Source organism: Amphibalanus amphitrite, unplaced genomic scaffold, assembly GCF_019059575.1.
Source record: "Amphibalanus amphitrite isolate SeventyFive unplaced genomic scaffold, NRLGWU_Aamphi_draft 001026F_arrow, whole genome shotgun sequence".
Taxonomy (NCBI): domain Eukaryota; kingdom Metazoa; phylum Arthropoda; class Thecostraca; order Balanomorpha; family Balanidae; genus Amphibalanus; species Amphibalanus amphitrite.
This window is the reverse complement of record NW_024882520.1, coordinates 111,249-134,046: the sequence shown is the minus strand read 5'-3', so window position 1 is coordinate 134,046 and position 22,798 is coordinate 111,249. Positions and strand designations below refer to the sequence as shown.

Sequence of the window (22,798 nt, the reverse complement as noted above, 5' to 3'; positions counted from 1 at the left end):
AACTCGAAATATTTTATTAGCAAAAATGACGTATTTGGTAGACTTGCTTTGGGAGACATTGATTAAAGTTCCGTCAAAATATTTCAATATTTGGTGTGAATCAGAAGTAATTATGATAATCATAAACAACTTAATGCTTTGAACTATTTTATTTAATTGAATTTGTCAATGCTTTTTCATATGACTTCGTGATTCTTATGAATTTTCTTCTTTTCAATGACGTCAGCGAATTATTAAATGAGCCAATCGGGTGCTATGATTGTACGTGACCTTGTAAACGAAAGTTGTGAGTGGTAAAAAGCTACAAGCTCTTGTCTTGAATTTGTGAGGCGTTGGTTTCTTGATGTATGCATGCTGGCTCTCTCTATCGCCTGGATAAAAATAGGCCCCGCCCATCCCAATCAGCTGCTGCATGACGAGTTGATGACGACAACCACTACTTACCAGCAACCAATCTAGGGATAGCGTACGTGACAGTAATGGTGCAGCGGTTGCAAAATATTACATTGTTATTCAAACGGTTTTTGCTTTTAGGGCCTTGTTCGATGAGGATGAGGTTAGATTAGATGAGGTGTTGATGAAGGCAGGTATTTTTTTTTTAAATTTTGACAATTTTTTGCCCTTGTTTTGAACCCGGGACCCGGGACCACCTGAAGTCTAAACCTTATTTTATATAACATGTCAATGCTGATGCTGTATTGAAATGTGAAATTTAGACAATGGTAATAGGAATAATGAATAGCAATTTCACCAACAACATTTTAATCTCTAGGAAGTGCAATTAAAATTAAAATCACTGTCTGCCACACTGCTTCATCCTGGTCATGCAACCAACATTCATGGGTGGTGTTTCACGGCAGAGCACGCACTGCAGTGCTCAGCACTGCAGTGCGCACTGGTGCTCAGCACTGCAGTGCGCACTGGTGCTCAGCACTGCAGTGCGCACTGGTGCTCAGCACTGCAGTGCGCACTGCAGCGCACTGCAGTGCGCTGCAGTGCTGAGCGCTGCGTGTGTCAGAGCATTGGGTTTCCATGGCAGTGTCAACAAACTTCACTGTGACGCCAAGCTGTGACAGCATCCCAGAACGCTGCACGCTGCGGTACCAGCACCAGCAGCATGCTAGCAGCATTTGAACTCAAACCTCTGTTCTTAGTACGGTTTTTCAGAACCTCTCACTCTGTTCCAAACGCGATTGATCATAAACTAAGAGATCACATGCAACGTCATTTGAGTGATGCTATGGTATGCCGTAGCTACCAGTGCACACAGTGTCTGGATGGTGAAACAGGGCCATTATTAATCACATTTGCTTTGCTTTGTTTCAGCAGAAACCTGTCTGCACATGGGAGGAGCGCAACAAAAGCCCATCAAGTTCATGCATGGCAGTGGATCTGAACAGGAGAAAACCAGAAAGAACATGGATGCTTGTAGATTGCAGTTGTACACTGCTGTTAAAACCTGATGTGCGTGGCTGGCATTGCTCCTGGCAAGAACCACCTGCAAGTGATGAGATGGTGCCTCAGTCGTTGAGTGTGCTGCAGTGTGAGAGGTGCCCTGATCTCTACTTTGTGATGGGTTTCCATTGGAGGTTCAACTGAGAAGTGAGAACTGACTGTGACCATGCTTGAGCATGCCAGTGGAGCTTTACATGCTTAGGGCAGCTTTTGAACAGATGCTGACCATGGCATGTCCCATCCAGTTATCACGTGCACAGAATGGTGGGGGGAGGGCAACTCTGGGCTCTTAAGTCAGCCCTACTGCACAGGGGGTACGATGGCCGCTTACGTTTGGTGTGTCCTGCACTGCATTATCAAGCCCAGTCTGCGCCACAGGCAATGGGTCGGGCTGCACTATATTAAAGGCAGACTATCTTGCAAAGGAGGCTGGCATCCTCTCCCATAATGACACACCAATTGGCAATCATCGCTGCGATGATCACGAGGGTGTCCGCTTATCTAACATGGTGAGGTGGAGAGCCAGTTCAAGCTGGCCTGAGGGATGGTTTTACTTCATCTGAGGCCCCCTTTCCCCGCCTGCCAGGTCCGGTCAAACGACCGCTTCACAGTGAACGACTTGCAGTGGATGCCGTCCCACAGCGCAACGAGCTCGCCGACCAGAGGCGGCGGCCAAGAGGCGGCCGCGCTCCCCCAGTCGACGGTCCCGGTGGACGTCGGCAACGCCCACCGCGCGACCATCAGATCGGCTCGCGACAGCGCCGTCGCCGACTGACCGCATGACTGGTATCTGTTCTTGATGTGGGACCGACTGCCACCGCCGGTCGCGGAAGGGCATCGCTCATCGGCCATCGACGTCCGCCAGCTTCGCGTGGGTCACTGTTCGGGCTGCCACCAATACACCGAATCGGATGGAACCCTGTCGGCGAATGCCGGCGGTGCCCCGACATCGACTGCGCGGCGGCCAGTGCATCGCGTGCCGGGAGGAGGCTGGCACCCCCGATCGGTCATTGGTCACAAACCGTGTCCCAGCTCATGACTGCATCCAGCGCAGCTCTGTGAGATGTTCTGCAGCTGCTGCAGTCTGCCGCGTGTGTTGAAAGAAGAATGAACATGAAAAACCTCAAAACTTTATGCCTATTCGTAATTGACCAGTATTGGAATAAGTTTGGATTTTGAGAATTTGTGTCCCTGTGCTTGTGCCTGTGTGGAAAGGCATGCTTTACGGTGTACCATCTCAATGTCAAATCCCGGCTGCGCTGTGCGGATTTGTGCGGCTGCTGACAGGCCACCTGAGTGCCAACGTATGTGCGAATCCGCGAATACGTTGTGTTTCGTCAGTCGGTATCGTTCTGAAAATATTGACTGCAATAGGCTATATAGCGTATGACGGTTCAGCCCAGCAGTAATAACTGACCATTGATTGGGCGAATTTTGTGTGGTGGTTCGCTAATACATAACCTAAAGAGTGTTTTGCCGGAATCGTTTAGTAGCAGAACTGACCGGAATATCAGTAGAATGCAACGGTTTGAATCGTTAATTTGTTGAAACGATTGTTCTCTGAGACCACTGTGTAACTTTTGACCTGAGAATCACCAATTATAACGACAATGGGGAAGCAGTAGGCATTGTAGAGTGTACTTGTAGGCAACACTATATAGTTGGCACACTTACGGAAGCACACGACTTACGCAGTGGACATCTGCATCATGCATGTTAAGGTTTACTGGGAAGAGTGAGAAATTAGTCAGAATATAACTGACTAAGGAAAATAGGCGATATCTCCTATTGAGCTGGGGCGGAGAGGGGGAGGGGACGTGTGGTCAGCTATGCCAATAATTCATTCTCTTTATGCAGTTGTGTAAAAGGGCGTCCGTTTTTGGGTGAGACCTTCCCCATCGGCCATTTCCAAGTTAAATCGTGGTGGAGAGTCTGGAGACCTCAGCCTCGGTAGTCGGTACCCTGCGCGCTGCGCCACCTTGCGAAACATAAAGCAGCCGTCCTGACATCTACAGGCGTGACTTTTCATGAAAGCGCGGATGTGTTCGCGCTTATGCGAAGAAAATTCTTCCGAGTATGGTTGATAATGAGATTAATTGTTGTCATTTATTTATTAATTCATTGGCAAAAGTACCCTAATAAATCGGTAAAGTAGCTTGAACTGTATCGTATTTCCTTGGAAAAAAATGACGAACTCATCCTAAGACATCCAGATTATTGGATGCGTTCGTCAGTTGTAAGTAGTTCAAGTTTTTGGGAAAATTTGCTTGTGGAAAATCATAATATTTCAAAGATATGCCTATTTTCGAATAATTTATGCATTTATCTGCATTGAAAAATGATTGTAAAGCAAAAGTGCAAAAAATTATTGTCAACTTATTTTCTCAAATCACGATTTACGAACGCACAAAACTCCAGCTTTTAATTTAGTGCGTGTGCGAATTGCGGTCAAGAAAAAATATTTTAACTGTCTATATTCCTCTCAAAACAATGAAGGATGAATGAGGAAAACGCTGTTTTGAACAATTGTATATTTATTTTTTCTTAATTAAGCAAAAGTACAAAATTTTCAACTATTATTACATTTGCTCTCACAAAACCCATCACTTTTTAGCATGACGTCATGTCAGCCAAATTTACTAGCGCCATCTCTGGAGAGCATCTTTCGAAACCTCCAGACGATAGACAGTAGGCGGAACTATGGTCATGAGTACCCAAATATAGGAACGTCCCCATTTTTGGGAACGGAGTTCCCAAATATGGGAACGGGCGTTCCCATTTATGAGAACGGAAGGCAATTTTTCGGCCGTTCTCCCACTAAAACTCAAAAGTGCATCACGTCTCAAAAAAGTGCACGCTGATTTAAGTATCTACTAAATCTCCATAAAGTTATCTTTAATCTGACCGTGGAACAAGGAAATTGACCGTGGAATGATATTTTTAATGATTTTTTGAAAATGACAGAATGGTGGAAATATGGGTTATACGACATTTAACATGCAATTTTAAGGAAAATGAAGCATTTTTTAGTTTGGGGTAAAGTATAATAATTTTCGCCTGGTTATGAACTTTCATACTATCGACACCAGATGCTGACAAATGCAAGCGAAAACGCGGACGGTCCCGAGGTAATATTGTTGACTTTTGTGTCGGGGCGGACGACCGCGTGGAACGTGAGTGAATTTACCGAGCTACTGTTGTAAACTCAGTTTAAGCGGTTGAAAATTATCCAGCTGCATTTTATCAGCCCGGAAAGACATATTTTATTTGGATGCTAGCTGTTTAGAGTTGTTTTATAAGGAGCGTCATGAGCGTGGTTTTTGTCTTCCGTGTTTCTAAGCGTGATCGTTTTGGGGGAATTTCTCTTATATAGCTCGCTCTGTGTGGCTTATTTATAATTTTTATGCTGATTTCGATAATTCCTCGTGCCCATCCTACCAGGCCTTTTGCCACTTACACTCATCAAGAAAGGAAAAAACTAGATTTTCATTGGGACTAGGTGTTTTGAGGGTGTAACATATTCAGCGTTCCCATTTTTGGATACTTCCTTGTACTCGTCAACTATCGGTGATAAACAGACAGGTGCTTGACATGTCTCCACTCTCAGCGCGGACGGTGGATATAGGTATGGAAGACCTTGTTGAACATCGCTGAGCGTTGTGAATTACGTAATCCTGCAGAGGGGGGCGTGCCCGCTGCGAGATCGACGGGAATAAAAGCGCAGAAGACCGGGCGAAACATGCGACGGTCTTGCCGGAAAGGTCATCTGATGATTGTTGCGTTAACAATAATTTGCGGCGTTGGACGTGATGCTTGTTAATGAAAAGAGCCCCTGAAAGGCGTCGGTGAAATCGTTCCCAATTTTGGGTACGCCGTTCCCATAATAAGGGACGCTTGCAGCGCCAGTGTACGAGAGCGTTCCCAAATTTGGGCTCGCGGCCCGGATGATGGACTGCTTTAGAAATAGGGGAACGATTTGAAACTACGATGGGCCTTACAATATCAAACTCTTTCCCAACAATATTGAGACAAATATCAGGCGGTTCACGATCGTTTTATATTTTTTTGGACGTCATTTAACGGTTCTTTTTCTTGTTTTAAATAATGCCTACATGGCGTTCCCATATTTGGGTTTATCGTTCCCAAACATGGGAACGAAAATGCGTTCCCGAAAATGGGTACGCTTGACCATAGTTCCGCCTACTGTAGAGAGAGCCTGCATGCTGTGTGTGTGTATGCTTTTTAGTTCTTTGCGTGTGTTATATCATGTATGGCCGTTTGTGTGTTCAATTGCTTCATGGGAGTAATTGGGTTAATATCTTGTACCTTGTACCTTGTAAAGTTAATTAAATTAATTATTAGGAAGTTGCTTAAACTTTTTATTTGCCTTTCTAATGGGTTGTTATTTTTGCTCTTTTATATGTCTGAATGTCGCTTTTATCCTACTCACAATCTTATTTTTATTCACTGGCATTTTACTGTAATATGGCCTGTTTTGTTAAGTAAGCGTATGACGAATGTTGCATGTATGACAAATGTTTGACTGGATATTCTGTCTTTTATTTTTTCAGGCTACCATTACCTAAATAGCATGAAAAAGGCAACTACAAAATGAGCCACAAGAGCTCAAGAGAGGTATGTATCAGTGTGATACTTTTCATCAGTAAAAAATTCAAATACATAAAAAATATGAGATCCTGACTGCATTGGTGCAAGTTGCAAGTTGTAAAAATGCCAAAATGCAACTGCGGATGCTGGAGATGCCTACTTAAAATCAAAGGTGTTTTGTCACATGAAATCAAGCAATTTGGTACCTATTTATATATCATCCACAGCATAAGAGCCTATCATCCTGACCTTAACATACATAGAGTTTTAGGCAGTGTTCCATTTTTCAGACTTTTTGGTGGCAAATCACACCTAATGGGGAAAATACTTTCATCCCTAAAATATGAATGGCCGACTTTACATCATCTCTGAAAAAAGTTTCATGTATTCCCAACAGCCAGTTTACATGTCACTTGACAGTTGATACACCCACATCCTTTTGTTTCACACCGTCAAGATTCTGACATGAAATCCTGGTTTATCAGTTGGCATACAAATTGGCATTACACCATTTTACAAATATACTTTGGTTATTTATTTCCCTTTTTCTCATCCTATGATTTTTTTCTTCATCAGCACACCCAACCAAAATCAAATTTTAGAACACTGGTTTTAGGTGCTAGTTAGTAGGCACTGATGTTACCAGAGGTTATTTCTCTGAATATCACCAATTTAAATTGGCACTTATTAAAAAAAGAAAACATTTAAGATTTTGCAAACAATTGATTAAGAAGTAATGCTTGAATATTGACATTTGTCATGAACATTTTGTTAAACACCTTATTTTTTACAGATGTAGTTCAACCTTTATGCTCATGTTGAGGAAATTTCAGCCTCAGATCAATAAGGCTGGTAAAGTCCTTGGTTATTTCTTTATGGGGCATAAGAGTGCACCAACAGGGAATGGTCATGTGACCAAGAACCAGTAGTCCTATTGTAGCTTATCAAGATAGGTGGGTGGGTTATGCCCCCTCTCCTTGCCCTCTTACCTGGCTGATGGCTCCTGGGCCATGTAGGGATGTAAGTGGCATTTGAAAGGGCATACAGAATGAGAGAACTCAAGTAGTTTTTTGGTCAGGGCAATGGTTGTATCACCAGAATTTATCAAAGGTTAGATTGTTCTGTTTTTTTTTTTATATTTGTGAACAAATTGGGTATTTGAACAAATCGACACATAGCTCATTTATTACCTAATACAAACAGAGCCCAGAACATTGAGGATAAAGACATTCAATAGGTGTGTTTTTGCCACGGCCAGGCATTGAGTTGTCAGATTTGATCTAATGCCAACAGGTTAGATCTACCCCAGGTCTCCAATACTTAGGTAGAGGAAAAACATTTTACATTCATGTTAAATGCTTTTTTCAATAGCCTTTTCGTCACTGATATTGCCTGAACATCATATTTCACGAGCATCGTGCTTCTCCGGAAACGTCTCGAATATTTCGGCCTTGAGACACTTAAAAAATAAAAATACAGGGTGGGGCAGAAAGATTTACCTCTTGATTTTCTTAAATATTTTGGCCCTGAACAAAGATATCGAATTGATTTCTGGCACATATATGCAGTAGCATGTTCACTTCTCAGCGACGGCATTATGACTCAATATGGTCACCTTTGTCCTTCACCACTGCCTCGAAACGTTCCTCTGCGGAGGGGCACGAGCGCCGCACGGTGTCCCCGCCAAGATTCGACGGTGCCGTCTCAAGGGCCAGCTTCAGGGCGGCGATTCTGCTGTGTGCTGCTGCACACACCCTCCTCTCCAAGATGGTCCAGATTGCGAAGTCCATCGGGTTCAGGTCTGGACTTGATGATGGCCGAATGTCTTTGTCCCAGAACCCAGGCATGTGGGTCTTCCACCACGGTTGAGCGATGTTGGCCGTTTGCGGCGGCGCACCGTCCTGGACGAAGACGTATTCGTCTCAGAACGACTGAGTGACCCAAGGCAAAACATGTTCCTCCAGCAGATGGGCTTAAACCTGTAAATTAACTTTTTCACAGCCTCCTTGATGAAGACCAAGGATCCTTTTGAGCCGTCGGATGCGACGGCAGCCCAAACCAAGACACCAGCACGCTTCTGGCGACGAAAAATGGTGCGAATAGCAGGATCAATGCTGGATGAACCATCTGCCAAAATTCTGAGTTTTGGGAGTGTCTCTGGCGCTCAAGCATGAACATGTTGTCATTGGACCAAAAGAATTGCCTTGTTACCGGCGCTCCTGATCCCCTCCAATGTCTTTTGGGTCCTGTGTAGCTGCTTTTCCCTGGATGCCGCCGAAATTAGGTGCCGATGTTGCACCCTGTATGAAATAAAGCCCAAGCCGTCGTTTATGATTCTCCTGGCGGTTCTGGGCGAAACACCGAGTTCCCTTGGCAGTTTGCGCATGCTTCGCCTAGAACTTGAAACACCTTCTTGTGCATGATATTAACCAGCTTTTTGAAACAGCTATCCCTTATTCTGCCTGGCATGGACTTCGTCGACACCAACCCTGTCTTTTTAAGTCATTTAATTACACTGCAAACAGTTTTTACGGCAACACCGAGCTGTTTGGCAACGCTTCAGGAGCTATGGCCACCCTACTTTAGCGACGCAATTTGGGCTCTCTTAGTCATCTTCGCCATAGCTCACCAACAAATATTACGAAATGCAAAAACGATCCTAATGTTGATACATGAGTCAGTGGGGAAGCTGCATGCAAAATTTTATCAAAATCCGTTCATAACTTTTTGAGTTATGGACTGAAAACAAACAGGTAAATCTTTCTGCCCCACCCTGTAAAGTTCATAACGTCATCGATACAGGTCGGTGCATACCGGTCGATCCGTTTGGTTGCGCCGAACATATGCCAGGTGTTTTACCCCGCGTTCGATGTCTCGGACGACGAAGATTCTACCGTTCTACGTCGTCCGGCCAATCCTGTTCTAGGTCAGCGGGGGCTCGGCTGCTTTTATGGAACGTGATTGGCCAAACGGCATAGAATGTTTGTCGTCCCAGAGACATCGAACGCGGGGTTATTGCTTCAACATGTCGTTCTCAAAAGTTACCATTAAAGACTGCTTGTGACTTTGATTTGAGATGACCTCAGCTGGTGTCATTTCTCACTGATTCGCCTGGGCGCAGTAGTCAGTACACTTCTCTTTGACTCATTAATGACTAATTTATGGCTTGGAAATTTTCATTTTGATGCTTTTTTCAAAACCCCACATCCGTTCTTATGTGAATTTCCGGGAAGCATGACATAATTCTTTTAAAAAGTGTCCAATCGTCTGATCCCTGATCAATATGTGTGTTCGTAGGCTTGTTCTGACTTCTGGCATTGCTTGATCTGCCAAAACAGCCAAATTTTAGAAAAACCGAGTGACTGTACGTTGTTGAAAGTTAATACCCATCTTGTCGGAAATTCACGGGAGAACAGATGTTGGGTTTAAAAAAAACGCGTCGATTTGTGCGTTTAAGTTGCATCATTAGGTACTACTGCCCGAAAAGTAGCGCGTAGTCAGTACCGTGATTTTTTTTTTGTTACTTGCGAAAAAAAAACGTAGGTTGCGTAAACAAAACTCGCCCCATGATGCTCCTCCTTGCTAAGTGCCCCAAGTAATGTCCTTTAGCAAAGTTTGCGTGCAACAAACAGATAAAGTTATTTAAAAAGATCAAGACACTGAATCTTATGATGGCCTATGGCTAGAGTAAGTATGTTCCATTTTTTACACAGCCTCTTTTGAACGACATATTCTGATTCTGACTTGTTGTTGACAGTGTTTTCCGATTAAAGGGACTATCCCACCTTCTAAAATGTTGTTAAAACCAGTTAAATTGTGTCCGACTTTATAGATTGGATGACCAGGAACATGGTTCTGGCATTTATTTTTCATTAAACATCTTAGGCTTCCCATATTCCAAACACAAACTTTCAAATATGTGACGTCACAGCTCAAAAGTACCTCCTTCCCCAGGCCACATTAGCTGATTCTTTTTACTCTGTAGGCACCACAACAAAGTTCAGACCAAGTTTTAAGCGATTTTTCAACGAACAAACCCATTTAAATCAGAATGACTAAACGAGGTGACGTCACACTAACGGTCGCTCCATGTTGAAGATAGGGCCTTGCACAAGGCCCATTTTCAAATGAAGGGAACGAATTTCTTCAACACCAAGAGGCCGCGGGGGTTGCAACCTAGATAGATAGTGGTTTCTGAACCTCGCCGCAACCTTGGCTATCTCAACTCAAACCCCATGTTAAAGGTGGGATAGTCCCTTTAAGTAAATTGCTACTCGGCGCCACTCTCCGTTTTGCCCGGCTGGGCGCGGCGGACCGTCGGAGTGTGCCGTCACAGCTTGGTGACGGACCGGTGTCGTGTGACACCGCCGGTGGTGGCGCGTGGCGACCGTGACCGTGATGTGACGCCCGTCCGCGCCCGCCGACAGGAGGTGTGGCAGCCGGGCGACAAGGTGGTGGCCCGCTACAACTTCACGGGCAGCTCGCATGAGGACCTGCCCTTCCAGAAGGCCGACCTGCTCACCATCGTCACGCCTACGCGCGACCCCAACTGGTACAAGGCCAGGAACTCTGAGCAGCGCCAGGGCCTCATCCCGGCCAACTATGTGGAGAAGCGGGCGTCCAGCGAGCACGGCGAGCGGCGCACCGCCGTCAAACTTAACGCCATGCCGTGAGTCAGATGTCGGGCCGGGCGGGGGCGGAGGAAGGACGTCCGCGGAGGGGAGGGGAGGGATAGTGTGACTCAGCGCGGACAGAACAATCACAGCGCCGCCACTGCAGCCGGCCGACAGGGACAACCCGAGCAGCTATCCTGCTCTTCCGCCCTCCGACAGCCACCGCTCAGTTCAGGTCCACGCCACGCAGGATATTTCCGTGGCCCTCCACTATCATTTGGGCATGCACGATATGTGTCATTGAGTCATTGTGTAAGCTTGTCCTGTGCCATGCGGCAAGTACCGCGTTATTGAAAGTGAATGGTTGAGAGATTGTCATTCATCCTATCCCCATGTTTGTTTGTGCTTTCATATTTACCAGGGTGAATAATAGTTTCAGCAACATAGGTTGTGCCTAACTATTTCCGAGGCCGCTGATGTCGATTTCTGACTGATTCTCCCGGTTTCAGCTGGTTTCACGGTAAGATAGCCCGTGAGAAGGCCGAGCAACTGCTGTCGCCGCGAGAGGACGGCCTGTTTCTGGTGCGGGAATCCACCAACTTCCCCGGCGACTACACGCTCTGCGTGTGCTTCCAGGGCAAGGTGGAGCACTACCGGGTCATATTCAAAGACAACCGGGTCACCATCGACGAGGAAGAGTTCTTCGAGAATCTCACCAAACTCGTCGAGGTAGGGCGAAATAGGAGACCGATCGCTAGGTGGCAATCTTAATCAAATCAAGTGTGACTAGTGGAGTCAACTATGCCTTGGGCGATTCCTGCACGGTAGCTCAAATTAAGTTAGTCTGACTAAAACTCTTTGTTTTGGTTTGTCTCTGAATTTGTCTCTGGCTGGCTCGGTATGTCCGTAATTTACCTCCGGCGGAAGTATCGGTTCGTTGTTAGGTCGAGGTGTGGGTTTGTTGTTTGCTCGGGATGTTCGTTTCTCGCCGCTGCGGCCAGCGCTCACTGTTCCGTGCAGTCGGTCAGTGCTCTTTACAGGCCGACTGATAACCTGCACGGCTATCCGTGTTGCTGTCACCCATCTGTGTCGATGTAGCGTCTATCAATATCAATGTCCGACTATCTGTCTGTCTGTTGTGCAGCACTACCACAAGGATGCGGACGGCCTGTGCACCCAGCTGAGGCGCAGCGTGCCCAAACAGGGCAAACAGGACTTCTCCGTGGATTCCAAGGCGTTCGAGACAGCCGGCTGGGTCATCAAAAAGGAGGATCTCAAGGTGCGACTCTGTGGGCCGTCTCGGCTGGTGCTGCGACTGGTGGAGATTGATTTTATAGATGTTTCCCCAGAAGTCTGAAAGAGACTGAGATAGCAAGTTGTGGTTTAGTTGGTCACATTGCAGGACATTACTACTTCGATTTAATGCATCCTAACTGTGAAGTGATTTAGCTGTAGATGACATATGCAACTGAGCCCCAGTGCCGGCTCCCGGGTCGGCCGGGGCGCTTTTATTGGCTGAAAACATTTACTCGTCTTCATTTATTAATCCTCCCCGATGCTTGTGTGGTTCCAGCGATTCAGGATTTCAAAGGTAGGCCACTCATCTACATGTGCCTCCCTCACTTTGATGTAACCTTACCGGCTGGTCTCCCCATAACTCTTTGAAACCGTTAACCCTCCTGAAGATCCCTGCCCTCACTCTGACCCCAGTTGACCTCCCGTTTCCCCCGCCGCCTCGTCAGCTCGGCGAGCCGATCGGGAAGGGTGAGTTCGGTGACGTGCGACTGGGCACGCTGCGGAACCACGAGAGTGTGGCGGTGAAGACGCTAAAGGACAGCAGTCGGCCGGTGCAGCAGTTCCTGGCCGAGGCGTCCGTCATGACCTCGCTGCGGCACCCCAACCTGGTGCAGCTGATCGGCGTCGTGTTCGACGAGGGCGTCATCTACCAGGTACAGGAGGGTTTGAGAGGTGGTCACGTGGGGTTATCTCACACTAACTACGGGCAGACGTCATATAGGGGTCATCTGCTAGGTACGGATAGGACATTCCTCCATTCATTTGTTTATCCATCCACTTAAGCATTTATTCACCCAATTATTCATTCATTCATTCATTGATCATAAAATGTATCCATCCAATCGATCCATTTCTTCATTCATTCATTCATTCATTTATTCATTCATTCATTCATTCATTCATTCATTCACCTATTCATTCACCAAAATATTTCTGACCGATGCAGCGGCCGTTGAGCCTTGGTTGAGCCCTCTTTCTGCTCCGCGGTGAATGTTACGTGCTTCTCGGCTCGTCGACTGCGACCGTTCAAACACGGACTGATGTCGACTTTGTGTCTATTTACACTGCTGTCGGGATGTTTTGCTCACCTTTGCACCGTGCACGGAGAGCTGATGCACATTTCTGTGCGTGTTAGGGGGATGCGGTACGGCATCAGACGCCCAGGCCACTGATGGGTATCGCTGCACAATTGGCGTGAGCTGTCCGACTGGTCGCTGGGTCGGTGGTAGCGATGTGTGACGCCGCGGAGGCGCTAGCGTGTCACAATATCTGTGTGACGTCATAGTAACTGCTTAACATTACCGTGCCGCGTGTGCTGGCCAGGTGATGGAGTACATGGTGAAGGGCAGTCTGCTCGAGTACCTGCGCTCCCGCGGCCGGCTGCACGTCTCCAAACTGGACCAGATAAAATTCGCCTGGTGAGTGGCCGACTGTTGTGCTGGGCCGGCTAACATGGGACCCAACGCCCAGCGATGGCATCTGCTGCCTAGTAAATATACAATGGCATATATTTTGGAGAGGGTCCTCTGCGTTTGATTTTCGTTTGTTTTCTTCAAGCGATATTTCATGACGCATTCATTTTCAAATACCTATGTCTCTGCCGAGTCGTGTGCTGTGAGTGTGGACTTGTGGCTGACCCGCTGACTGGCCATCCTTACCCACTGAACCATTGACTGACCACTGACCCGAGCGCTGACCCCGTCCTGCAGTGACACGTGCGCCGGCATGGCCTACCTGGAGTCGAAAAGGTTGGTTCACCGCGACCTGGCCGCGCGGAACGTGCTCATATCCGAGTCGGAGACGGCCAAAATCTCCGACTTCGGCCTGGCGAGGGAGGAGCAGTTCAACCAGGAGGGCGGCAAGTTCCCCATCAAGTGGACGGCGCCAGAGGCTCTCAAAGACAGCGTGAGTGGCGAGCAGGCGCTGACTGCTGCGATGGGGTTCCTGTGTACTGCGATAGGAAACCCGGCGTGCAAAACTCGTCTGACTCATTCGCTGTTCTTAGTGAATGCACTCGCTCGATAGTCACTGTGTTTATTGTAGTCTGTTTACATTTCCCTTCTGATCCGAGATACGTCGATGCACTTCGTCAGTTCGACGATAGGCTGGTTGAACATTTCATTTGTGGTCGCTGCCGTGTACTGATACTCGTGTACTGAATCTGATGACTGAGTCTCGCTCTTCACAATGAACCGTCGCTGATCTCTAATTGTCCCGTGTCTGCAGAAATTCTTCTCCAACAAGTCGGACATGTGGAGTTTCGGCGTGTTGCTCTGGGAGATCTACTCGTTCGGCCGGGTGCCGTACCCGCGCATACCGCTCACTGAGGTGGTCCGGTATGTGGCCAGCGGCTACCGCATGGAGGCGCCCGAGTGGTGCCCACCTGAGGTCTACCAGATCATGAAGGAGGTGGGTGACACGACCTCCCAGCGGGACAGACGTGTGCTTGTGTCAGAGGTAGATAGGGAAAATTGTACAGTGGCAGGATCAATGTACCCAATGAGGGTTTGTTTCAATTCGGCCTTATTTATCATACTGTGATAATAATTGCATCGTGACAGGCGTCGCTGATGCGGTGAATGGGTCGTCTCCCAGCGTGTCTCCTGCTTTTAATTTTAGTTTCTCCTTATGTAAAAAATATACGAGTTTGTGATGGGTAAGCAGGTTGAATAGGTTGATAGCGGTGCAGTGTCCACCATTACAGTGGTCGTCAGCAAGAAGGCTGTCAGACTGCACACCAGTCGGGCCCGTCTAGGCCCGACCTGACCGTGCTGCGCCCTCTGCCCACAGGCCTGGAGCGCCAACCCTGACGACCGCCCCACGTTCCGGGCCGTGGAGACGCGTCTCAAACAGATCAAAGCCACGCTAAACAGCTGAGTAGCGCCGCCTTCCGCCAGACCGACTGGAGACACCACGGAGAGAGGAGCGTGAGTGACCAGCGCCGACAGCCACACCTCCATACGCGCCGCCGTCCGGGCCCGGCCCGCCCGCTCCCCCGCCTCGCATCGCGCCACCCCGTCTCACCCCGCCTGTGATGCGCACTGTCCCTCCCCCGCGCTCCGCGTGCCCCCTGCCGGACGAGCGACCCCCGGCCCGGCCCGGTGGCAGGCGCCTTCTGAAGCTGTGCCTACGCTTCCGGACCGCGCCGCACGGACACAAAATGGCGGTCTTTATTACTATTTTGACATTGTTAATTAGGTACTTATATACGATAGCGACGATAAAGTGCTCTGTACAGAGGGTCACGCTATTGCGGGCCGACGTATGTTAGAGAGACGGAAAGCAGTGTGATCCGCACGAAAGCTATTAGGCCGTTTACATACTGCTACTGGCGCGCAGTGAGTGTACGCTCCCAGTGGACGTTTTGTTGGTGTCTGTTAACTGGGTGGAGATTATGCCGGTCCGCTGAGTGTTTTGTATAGGGTTTTAAACGTTCCGAAGTTGTGTCGGTGCGCCGCATGTTTATGACGAGTGTTTTATTGGCGTGTCGCCCTCGGCAGTAAGTCTCGCCCTATTTTTGAGTATGTCGTCTGTGCGGCTCGAAGGCTCGATATTCTCGACAGGGGACGTTTCCTCTGTTGAAGACGCCAGCCTCGACGTAGGGTCTTGCCCTCCCTGGAAGGCGCTGCCATTTCTAGAGACTGACATCCTCCATGGAGAGCGCTGTCCTTTGTAGTGCACGTCGATATCCTATGGGCACCGCACTTGCTGGATAGGACGACCCCTGCCGTACATGTCTCATTTTCTCATGCCCTGACTGATGAATGTCGCTCTCTGCTGGATGCTGGTGATCGTTTGACAGACGTCATCTACGGCTTGCCCTGTGCGACTGCCCAACCGGACAACCCACTGCTCCTCCGCGCTAGTACCGGGCCTTCGCGGCGACCGGGGCACCTGTCTGTGTGTGGAGGGCGTGGGAACGGCCACCGCCCCGCTTTGTACTGGCCAAAGAGCGACGTCGGACGTTTGTATGTCCGGGTGAGCGTGACCGTGTATGTGACAAGACAGTGCGGATTCTGATCGAATATCTCCGCCCAGTGTGTGTGATTTGTCGAAGCTGGTGGTGACAGCGCCCGAAATGTGACGCGGAAGGATATGAACTACTGGTCAGCGTGGACGGGAAGCCGGCGAAGAGAATGACACGCCTGTGTGTGACGTGACAGTGTGACGCGCTGTGACGTGACAGTGTGACTCCGCTATGTTGTGACAGTGACGCGCTCGCCAGCAGACTGCCTGGGCTGCCTGCGCCCGTGGAGGGCCAGCAGCAGCAGCGGTGACTGTCTCCGTGTCGCCCTCTGTGGCTCACTGAACAGTCGCAGGCACAGCTCCGTCGTGAGTGAGAGGACCGGAGAGCAGCATCCCCGTGTGTGACTGGACGCGGCAGTGAGCGAACCACACTGCCGTGTTATTCCATGCCGCTCGACTGGCGACGGGCTCGTCTACTGGGCTCGGAAGGGTGAACTGCGTCTGAACGCTTTTATACACTTGGACCGACTGTTCTGGCACTGCCCCGCGCCAGGGGCCGTGCGACAAATACAGTAGAATGCGACATATGTCTGGTTTAGTGTTATTTTTCAATGGATGAGCGATATGGCGTGCTTTCGCTCGCCGACCGTGCATTTGACGCGCATTTCGTATGATAGTGCCACTTATGGGCATTGTTCGTGTTGGAAATGGGGTTATATAACACACAATGTTATTTTTTCCACGACCGACGAAACTGCCTGCTGATGCTCGAGTCTCGTGCTCGACTTCTGCTCCTTGGCTGCCCAGCGTTTGAGGCGCAGTTTCGCCCTTAGGCGCAGAGCCACCGAGGGCTGTCCCGTTTACGACAGGTGGTATCTAATGTCTGTTGGGCCATTAGAGATAGGTATATAAGATCTTTATGTGTGACAGTGTCCGTACCAGCCTGAGTGACAGCTTTCGTTCCGACCCGCCTAAGTGCTTAGTTTTTTTCGGTCACGCGTCTTGGGCCCTTAAAACCACAGAGAAAAGCGGCAAATTTAATCTCAATCCTCTTCACATTTCAAAGTCGGCCGTAAAATAATAAATTATGCATGACAATCTGAACAGCAAGCAGAAAGGTGCAGGATTACGGGGATCGCGTGTCTAAAGCGGTCGTAAAGTTCATTAACTGGCGTCAGTGGGACCGGGGACGGTCACTGTCGACACAGGCCGACTGTAAGCGGCTCATGAGCCTCTGAACAGCCGGTGTATGTCTGGAGTCTCGCCGGTAGCCGTCGGGGCTGCCAGAGGTATGGCCCACGGGCGCCTGTCAACGGATCAACAGCGGCAGCCAACGAAAACATGTCGCCACGAATACACAGCGCCGTTCAACATTTCTGGTGGTGATTGCTATCCATTTTATTTCAAAATAGCACCCAATTACCCACTCCCGAGGGACGCCTGGGCCGGAATGTCGTCGCTCGCTGTCGAGCCGTCCTGCTGTATCGGCATGCGTCTGTGACGGGCGGTTCGGTGGAGCTCCGCCCGTCCCTCCGCCAGTCCTGACGTCAGCGGCCGGCCGGCCGGACCGGCCGCGGCTGGTGGTGGACACTGGGGGCCCGAGGGTCGCTGTGCGGCCGCCGACCGGCCCTCTGCCGCGGCGCCGAGTGGCGACACCTCGCAGAGTCTGAGCGGAGCCGGGCCCGATCGGCCGGCGTCTCCCGAGCCGCTGCTGTCCAGAGGCCGCCGCTCAGTCGCGTGGACAGAGGCACGGGCCGACGGCGAGTTTTTATCAAGTGACTGCGTGAGGCGACTCGGGTGCCTGGTGAGCGGTTGCGTTTCAGTGTTTTACGAGTTGCAGAATGTGTCCTCGGCGGCCGGGCTCTGCGTATGCGTATCGATAAACAGACTGGCCCTGGCTGTCAAAGGATCTGGGACGCGTCTTCCTGGAGTGAGAGGCCTTTTCCGACAGTCGGAGCTCGGACAGACTACCAAGTGCCTAACGGTGAAAACGGTGCCCTAAGGACGGAGTGCCTTTTGAACAGCGAACCTGAGCGTAATCGGTCAGAATTGACTGCGTGTGCCTGTCGAACAGTGCCGATCTCCAGTTGGTCGAAACCAAGTGTCTTTCATTGAAACCGCAGAAACAAGACTGCATATTGCAATAGAGTTTGTCGGACGAAATACGGGGTGCTTGTAAGACAGGAGTGTTGAGTGACTGTGAAGTGAGACTCGGTCGGTCAGAGACGGCGCATTCCTGATCCATGCTCACAGGTTCCTTTGTGTTCCGTGATACCGGTTGCTCATTGTGTTCTCATCTTACCTGCAGCTGCCCTCGGTTCTACGGGGCTACATATAGCGGGTATAACTAGTGAGCCCCAGCAGTCCCACATCACCCACAGAATCTCCGGTCCATAATCCCGCTGTACCCAGTTCTGGTCCCGTCTCCAGCGGCCCAACCATGTCTCAGCAGCTTTGAGCTTCGATTCCTTTCCCAGCAGCCCGGGTCTCTCCTCTTGCTGTCCCACCAGCTCCGACCCCTTCCCAGCAGCTCCAGCTCCTCCTCTCATAGTCCCAGCAGCTCTGGTCCCGTCTCAGCAGCTACTTCCGGCCATCCCAGCTCCGCACGGCTCACGGCCGTCTGCTGATCGTTTAGCGGCGGCCGGACCTGCTGAGCGTGACTGAGCAGCCGGCGCAGGATGGCCGTGCCGGTACCCAAGGGCGAGGACTTTGGCCGCCGGCAGCGGTCGCGGCGCACGCTGGTGCTCGCCGCCGTGTTCCTCGTCTACCTGGCGCTCGGCGGCGTCGTGTTCGGCCGACTCGAGGTCTACGAGAAGGAGCGCACCGTGCTGCGGACAGAACCCGCCTGGCGCGCGCTGAAAGGTGGGAAGGGTCGCCCGTGCGCAGGACGGTGTGAATCAGATATTTTTTTTATCATACCTAGGCCTCAGGTTAACCGGCGACCTCTGAGGTCAGGTCAAGTGCCTGAAGGCACGGGCTCGGTTTTTAGTAAATCATTTCGCCCAAAATAGTTACAGAGCCGTGAATTTAGCACCATCGTGTTTATCTTGAGCAGGCGCGTCGAATAATAGGTATACTTTTTATTCGGGTGAGGTCATCTTAAGGTGTTGACGTCAAGGTGAAGGTGACGTCAAGGTGGTCAAGGTGAAGTATGAGACACTCAGGTCACGAAGTTGGTCAAAGAAGGTCATATTGCATATCATTCGATTCAGCAGGTCTTTCCGAGTCCATTGATGGCTTTTTCGACTCGCTAGCTCAATTGGATCGGGAGTTAGGTATTGACGAAAAAGTCTTATGACCTTTGTGACCTTTGTGCAAGGTCACTAACGCAAAATCTTAACATCATAGATAAGGTACGTACCTGTGCTTGAGGTAGTTTTAGATCATTCCTGATGCCAAACTAACAGTCCGATATCAGTCTGAGTCAATACACGATCTGAGACCTTGGAAGGTTACCATTTACCAAGCCAGGTAACTTTCATCTCCCTGTGATGATCCTTTGGCATAAAAAATAAATTTGGCAATAAAGAAATGTTAACCAAAAAACTGAGCGCGTTGCGAAGTTGCGACATATTAGGGTCGTGCAAAGGTTCACTTATGACGTCATAGGTCAGTGACCTGAACTGACCTGACCTGAAAATGCTGTTGGTGTCACAAGCTCTGGCTTGAAGAAAGGGTCGATTTTGCCTAATTTCAGTCATCTTTAGCCAGCGCATTTCAAGCAACCGCAGAAAAAATCGTTATAGGGTGGCAACCGTCTCCCCCTCTTCGACCGAGGATGCCTAATGCTTATTGCTTAGACCTATGTTAGTCGAACCCAATATTTTTTTACTACTCAATCGAACCCCCCCCCCTCCCCACAAAAAAATAACCCATTGCCTTTATGGCTTACATTTAACCCTCGCCCGCACATGCCATTTTCCCATCCTAGAACGCACATGGGGGGGGGGGGGTTGCCACCCCCCCGCGCCATTTCGTTCCTGTTGGAGATAGAGCTTAGCAGTAAAGACCAAAAAGATTCTTTGGGAAGAGACGAATCCAATGATACCCAGTTTTACCTTCTCAGGTCAGTCATTGACCTTCCAGGTCAGGTCAAACTAAAAAATGTTGCTGTTTTGGGTCACCGTTGGATATCAAGTGCGCTGCTTATCAAATACCGATGACGATGCTGTTTTCTGGTGCCAAGCCAGCTAGAACCTCTTTGTCACACTATCCGACCAGAATTTTGCTGCTGAGGTCATTTCAGGTCAAGTTAGGTCAAGGTCAATTATATGTGTTTGTATGTCTGTGTGTGTCTGTGTGTATACTGATGTGTGCACCGATTGTTTTTGGGTCTATATCACATGAAATCACAGAGCCTCGGCTAAGGAATTTTGACTGGTGGGCCACTTGGGCAGCGACATGGACTGACCTTCGTAGCCATAGCCCCCCCCCCCCAAAAAAAAATCGATTTCTCACCAGATTTCGGCCACTTTATTCTGCAAAAAAAAAAACGTCAGGATGGCATTAAAAATGTAAAAAACGGGCCTCGACCCCTCCCCCCGACTCTTCAGAGAGAGGAGAGAGTAGAGAGTAGGGACCCACAACCCTCTCAGTGGTGATACTCCGGCGGTGCACATAAAATCGCACAAAGTAAGCACAAAATATTGTCGTAGATAAAACTTTGGACGATAACTTACGACCGGTCGGATGTTAAAAATCAGCGAGCCCTGAGTGGATCGCTCGCCGACTACATTTGCCATATAGCCTCGTTGCTGGTGCGCCCTAAAACACCAAATCGCCGACTACAACTCTTTTCGGAGTTGTAGTCGGAGATTCGGAAGCGGTCGGACGGGATCGGGCGTTGTCGGGTGGATCGGGAGGAATTGTGAACAGCACAAGTGCAACTTTAGTAAAGTGAGTTGTAGCAGGAACCCCAAAAGGGGGTTGTAGCAGCAGCCCCAACATCTCTGAAAATGATCATTAAGCATATTGGTGTCGCATGGAAAAGAATTGACTCAAAGGCCCAAGCGCACTGTGCAACCCTAATATTTTTCTAAAAAACTAAGTTATGTACGCTTTTGGTGAACAGTGTCCCAAACTTCGGATTTCTCTTTGGTGTCTGAGTGGAAAATTCTAGCCACCCAAAATGTGAGAGTGGATAATTATCCATTCTTATTCTTGAGTGTCATCTTCAGCCCAAATGAGAAATTTTTGGAACGCTGACTGTGAACGGTTCGAAATTCGTCCGACTGGTCAGATGTGTGACTGCAAGCATCATACCGGTCGTGAAGACGCATAATATCGCTTGCAGACTTCAATCTGCTGGAAGTCGCCGACACTACCTCTAGTTTGACTCTGGCTTATATCGTGTATATCGACGGGCCGTCTGAGATCGCTCGCAGGCTTATACCCGACCGTCTGAACTGGTCTGTTCTTTATTACGAGCGAGCGAGCGCAGCGAGCGAAGTGAGTCTTTTCAATACCAGTAAAACGCCTTTTGGGCGAAGAACGAGCGAGCGAGATAGTGAGCCCTGCACGTGCGGAAGGGCGAGAGGGTACTTCCAACGGGCTTGTGCAAAGCACCCTTCTAACCGGTCACTAGCGGTGTGCCAAATTTGAACGCAATCGGTCCAGCCGTTCCTGAGATATGGAAGCGGCATTCTGCACGTGCGCACGTGCAAACGGGGTCCAAAATGACTTATGCACGGCACCCTACTAACCGGTCCCCAACCGTGTACCAAATTTGAGCGCAATCGGCCCAGCCGTTCTCGAGATCTGGAAATGCCCCCTGCACGTGCGCACGTGCAGTAGCACCCTAACCGCAACACATGGGAATGCATTGCCTGGTGGGTGCGTACCTGTATGCCAAGTTTCAGCGAAATCGCCCCAGTAATTACCGAGTTACTGAAATGGGAGCAAATTAGGCACCTCTTATTGTTGTATTTTGCACGTGCAGTGGGGGTCACTCACATAGATGAAGAGTATCCGACCTTTGGTAGAAAGGATGCAGCTACCCTATAAAAATGACCGCAAGACAATCGCTCTAGCCGCTGCTGAGATATGGGCCTCTCAAAATCATTACTTTTGCAAAACTGCTTGAACACCCTTGACTTTTCACGTGGCACGTGCCACGACGGTCACTGAGATGTATCAAAAGTAGTCAATTACGGGGTAGAAGGGATGGGGCTACCCAGCAAAAAAGACCGCAGGCCAATCGGTCCAGCGGTTGCTGAGATATAAGCCTCTCAAAAGCGTTACAGGCCGGGCCGGGCCGCTCATACTGAGATTTTTCCGTTATATTGAAAAGACTTCGCTTCGCTCGCTGCGCTCGCTCGCTCGTAATAACGGAAAAATCTCAGTATGAGCGGCCCGGCCCGGCCCGGCCTGTAACGCTTTTGATAGGCTTATATCTCAGCAACCGCTGGACCGATTGGCCTGCGGTCTTTTTTGTTGGGTAGCCCCATCACTTCTACCTCGTAATTGACTACTTTTGATACATCTCAGTGACCGTCGTGGCACGTGCCACGTGAAATGTGAAGGGTGTTCAAGCTGTTTTGCAAAAGTAGTGATTTTGAGAGGCTCATATCTCAGCAGCCGCTTGGACGATTGGCTTGCGGTAATTTTTGTAGGGTAGCAGCATCCCTTCTACCAAAAATAGGATACTCTCGATGCATGTGGGTCACCCCCAGTGCACGTGCAAAATACAACAATAAGAGGTGTCAAATTTGTTCCCATTTTAATAACTCGGTTATTACTGGGGCGATTTCGCTGAAACTTGGCATACAGGTAGGCACCCACCAGACAATGCATTCCCATGTGTTGCGGTTAAGGTGCTACTGCACGTGCGCAAGTGCAGGGGGCGCTTCCAGATCTCGAGA

General features: G+C 49.3%; 2 protein-coding genes across 8 annotated transcripts in view; both read left to right on the top strand.

Annotated features, from left to right (window-relative positions):
* The first annotated feature begins 265 nt into the window (after positions 1–265).
* Positions 266–16,523, top strand: LOC122369328 (tyrosine-protein kinase CSK-like). 7 transcript variants are annotated; one of them, XM_043343985.1, is made up of 10 exons: positions 266–286; positions 6,027–6,090; positions 10,491–10,732; positions 11,186–11,405; positions 11,821–11,955; positions 12,419–12,625; positions 13,296–13,390; positions 13,682–13,877; positions 14,199–14,381; positions 14,763–16,523. In XM_043343985.1, the coding sequence occupies exons 2-10, from the start codon at positions 6,067–6,069 to the stop codon at positions 14,847–14,849; spliced, it is 1,389 nt and encodes a 462-aa protein (XP_043199920.1). In that variant the 5' UTR covers positions 266–286; positions 6,027–6,066; the 3' UTR covers positions 14,850–16,523. The 7 variants fall into 7 exon arrangements, with proteins under 7 accessions (XP_043199920.1, XP_043199914.1, XP_043199913.1 ...); XM_043343979.1 differs by having other exon boundaries at positions 285–324; XM_043343978.1 differs by lacking the exon at positions 266–286 and adding an exon at positions 294–345.
* A 969-nt stretch (positions 16,524–17,492) lies between these two features.
* The window catches only part of LOC122369336, a 28,920-nt gene continuing 23,614 nt past the window's right edge, over positions 17,493–22,798 (top strand). Inside the window, exon 1 of the mRNA XM_043344004.1 lies at positions 17,493–18,800. Coding sequence (XP_043199939.1) covers positions 18,617–18,800 — 184 coding nt within the window. The 5' untranslated portion in view covers positions 17,493–18,616. The remainder of the gene's footprint in view (positions 18,801–22,798) is intronic.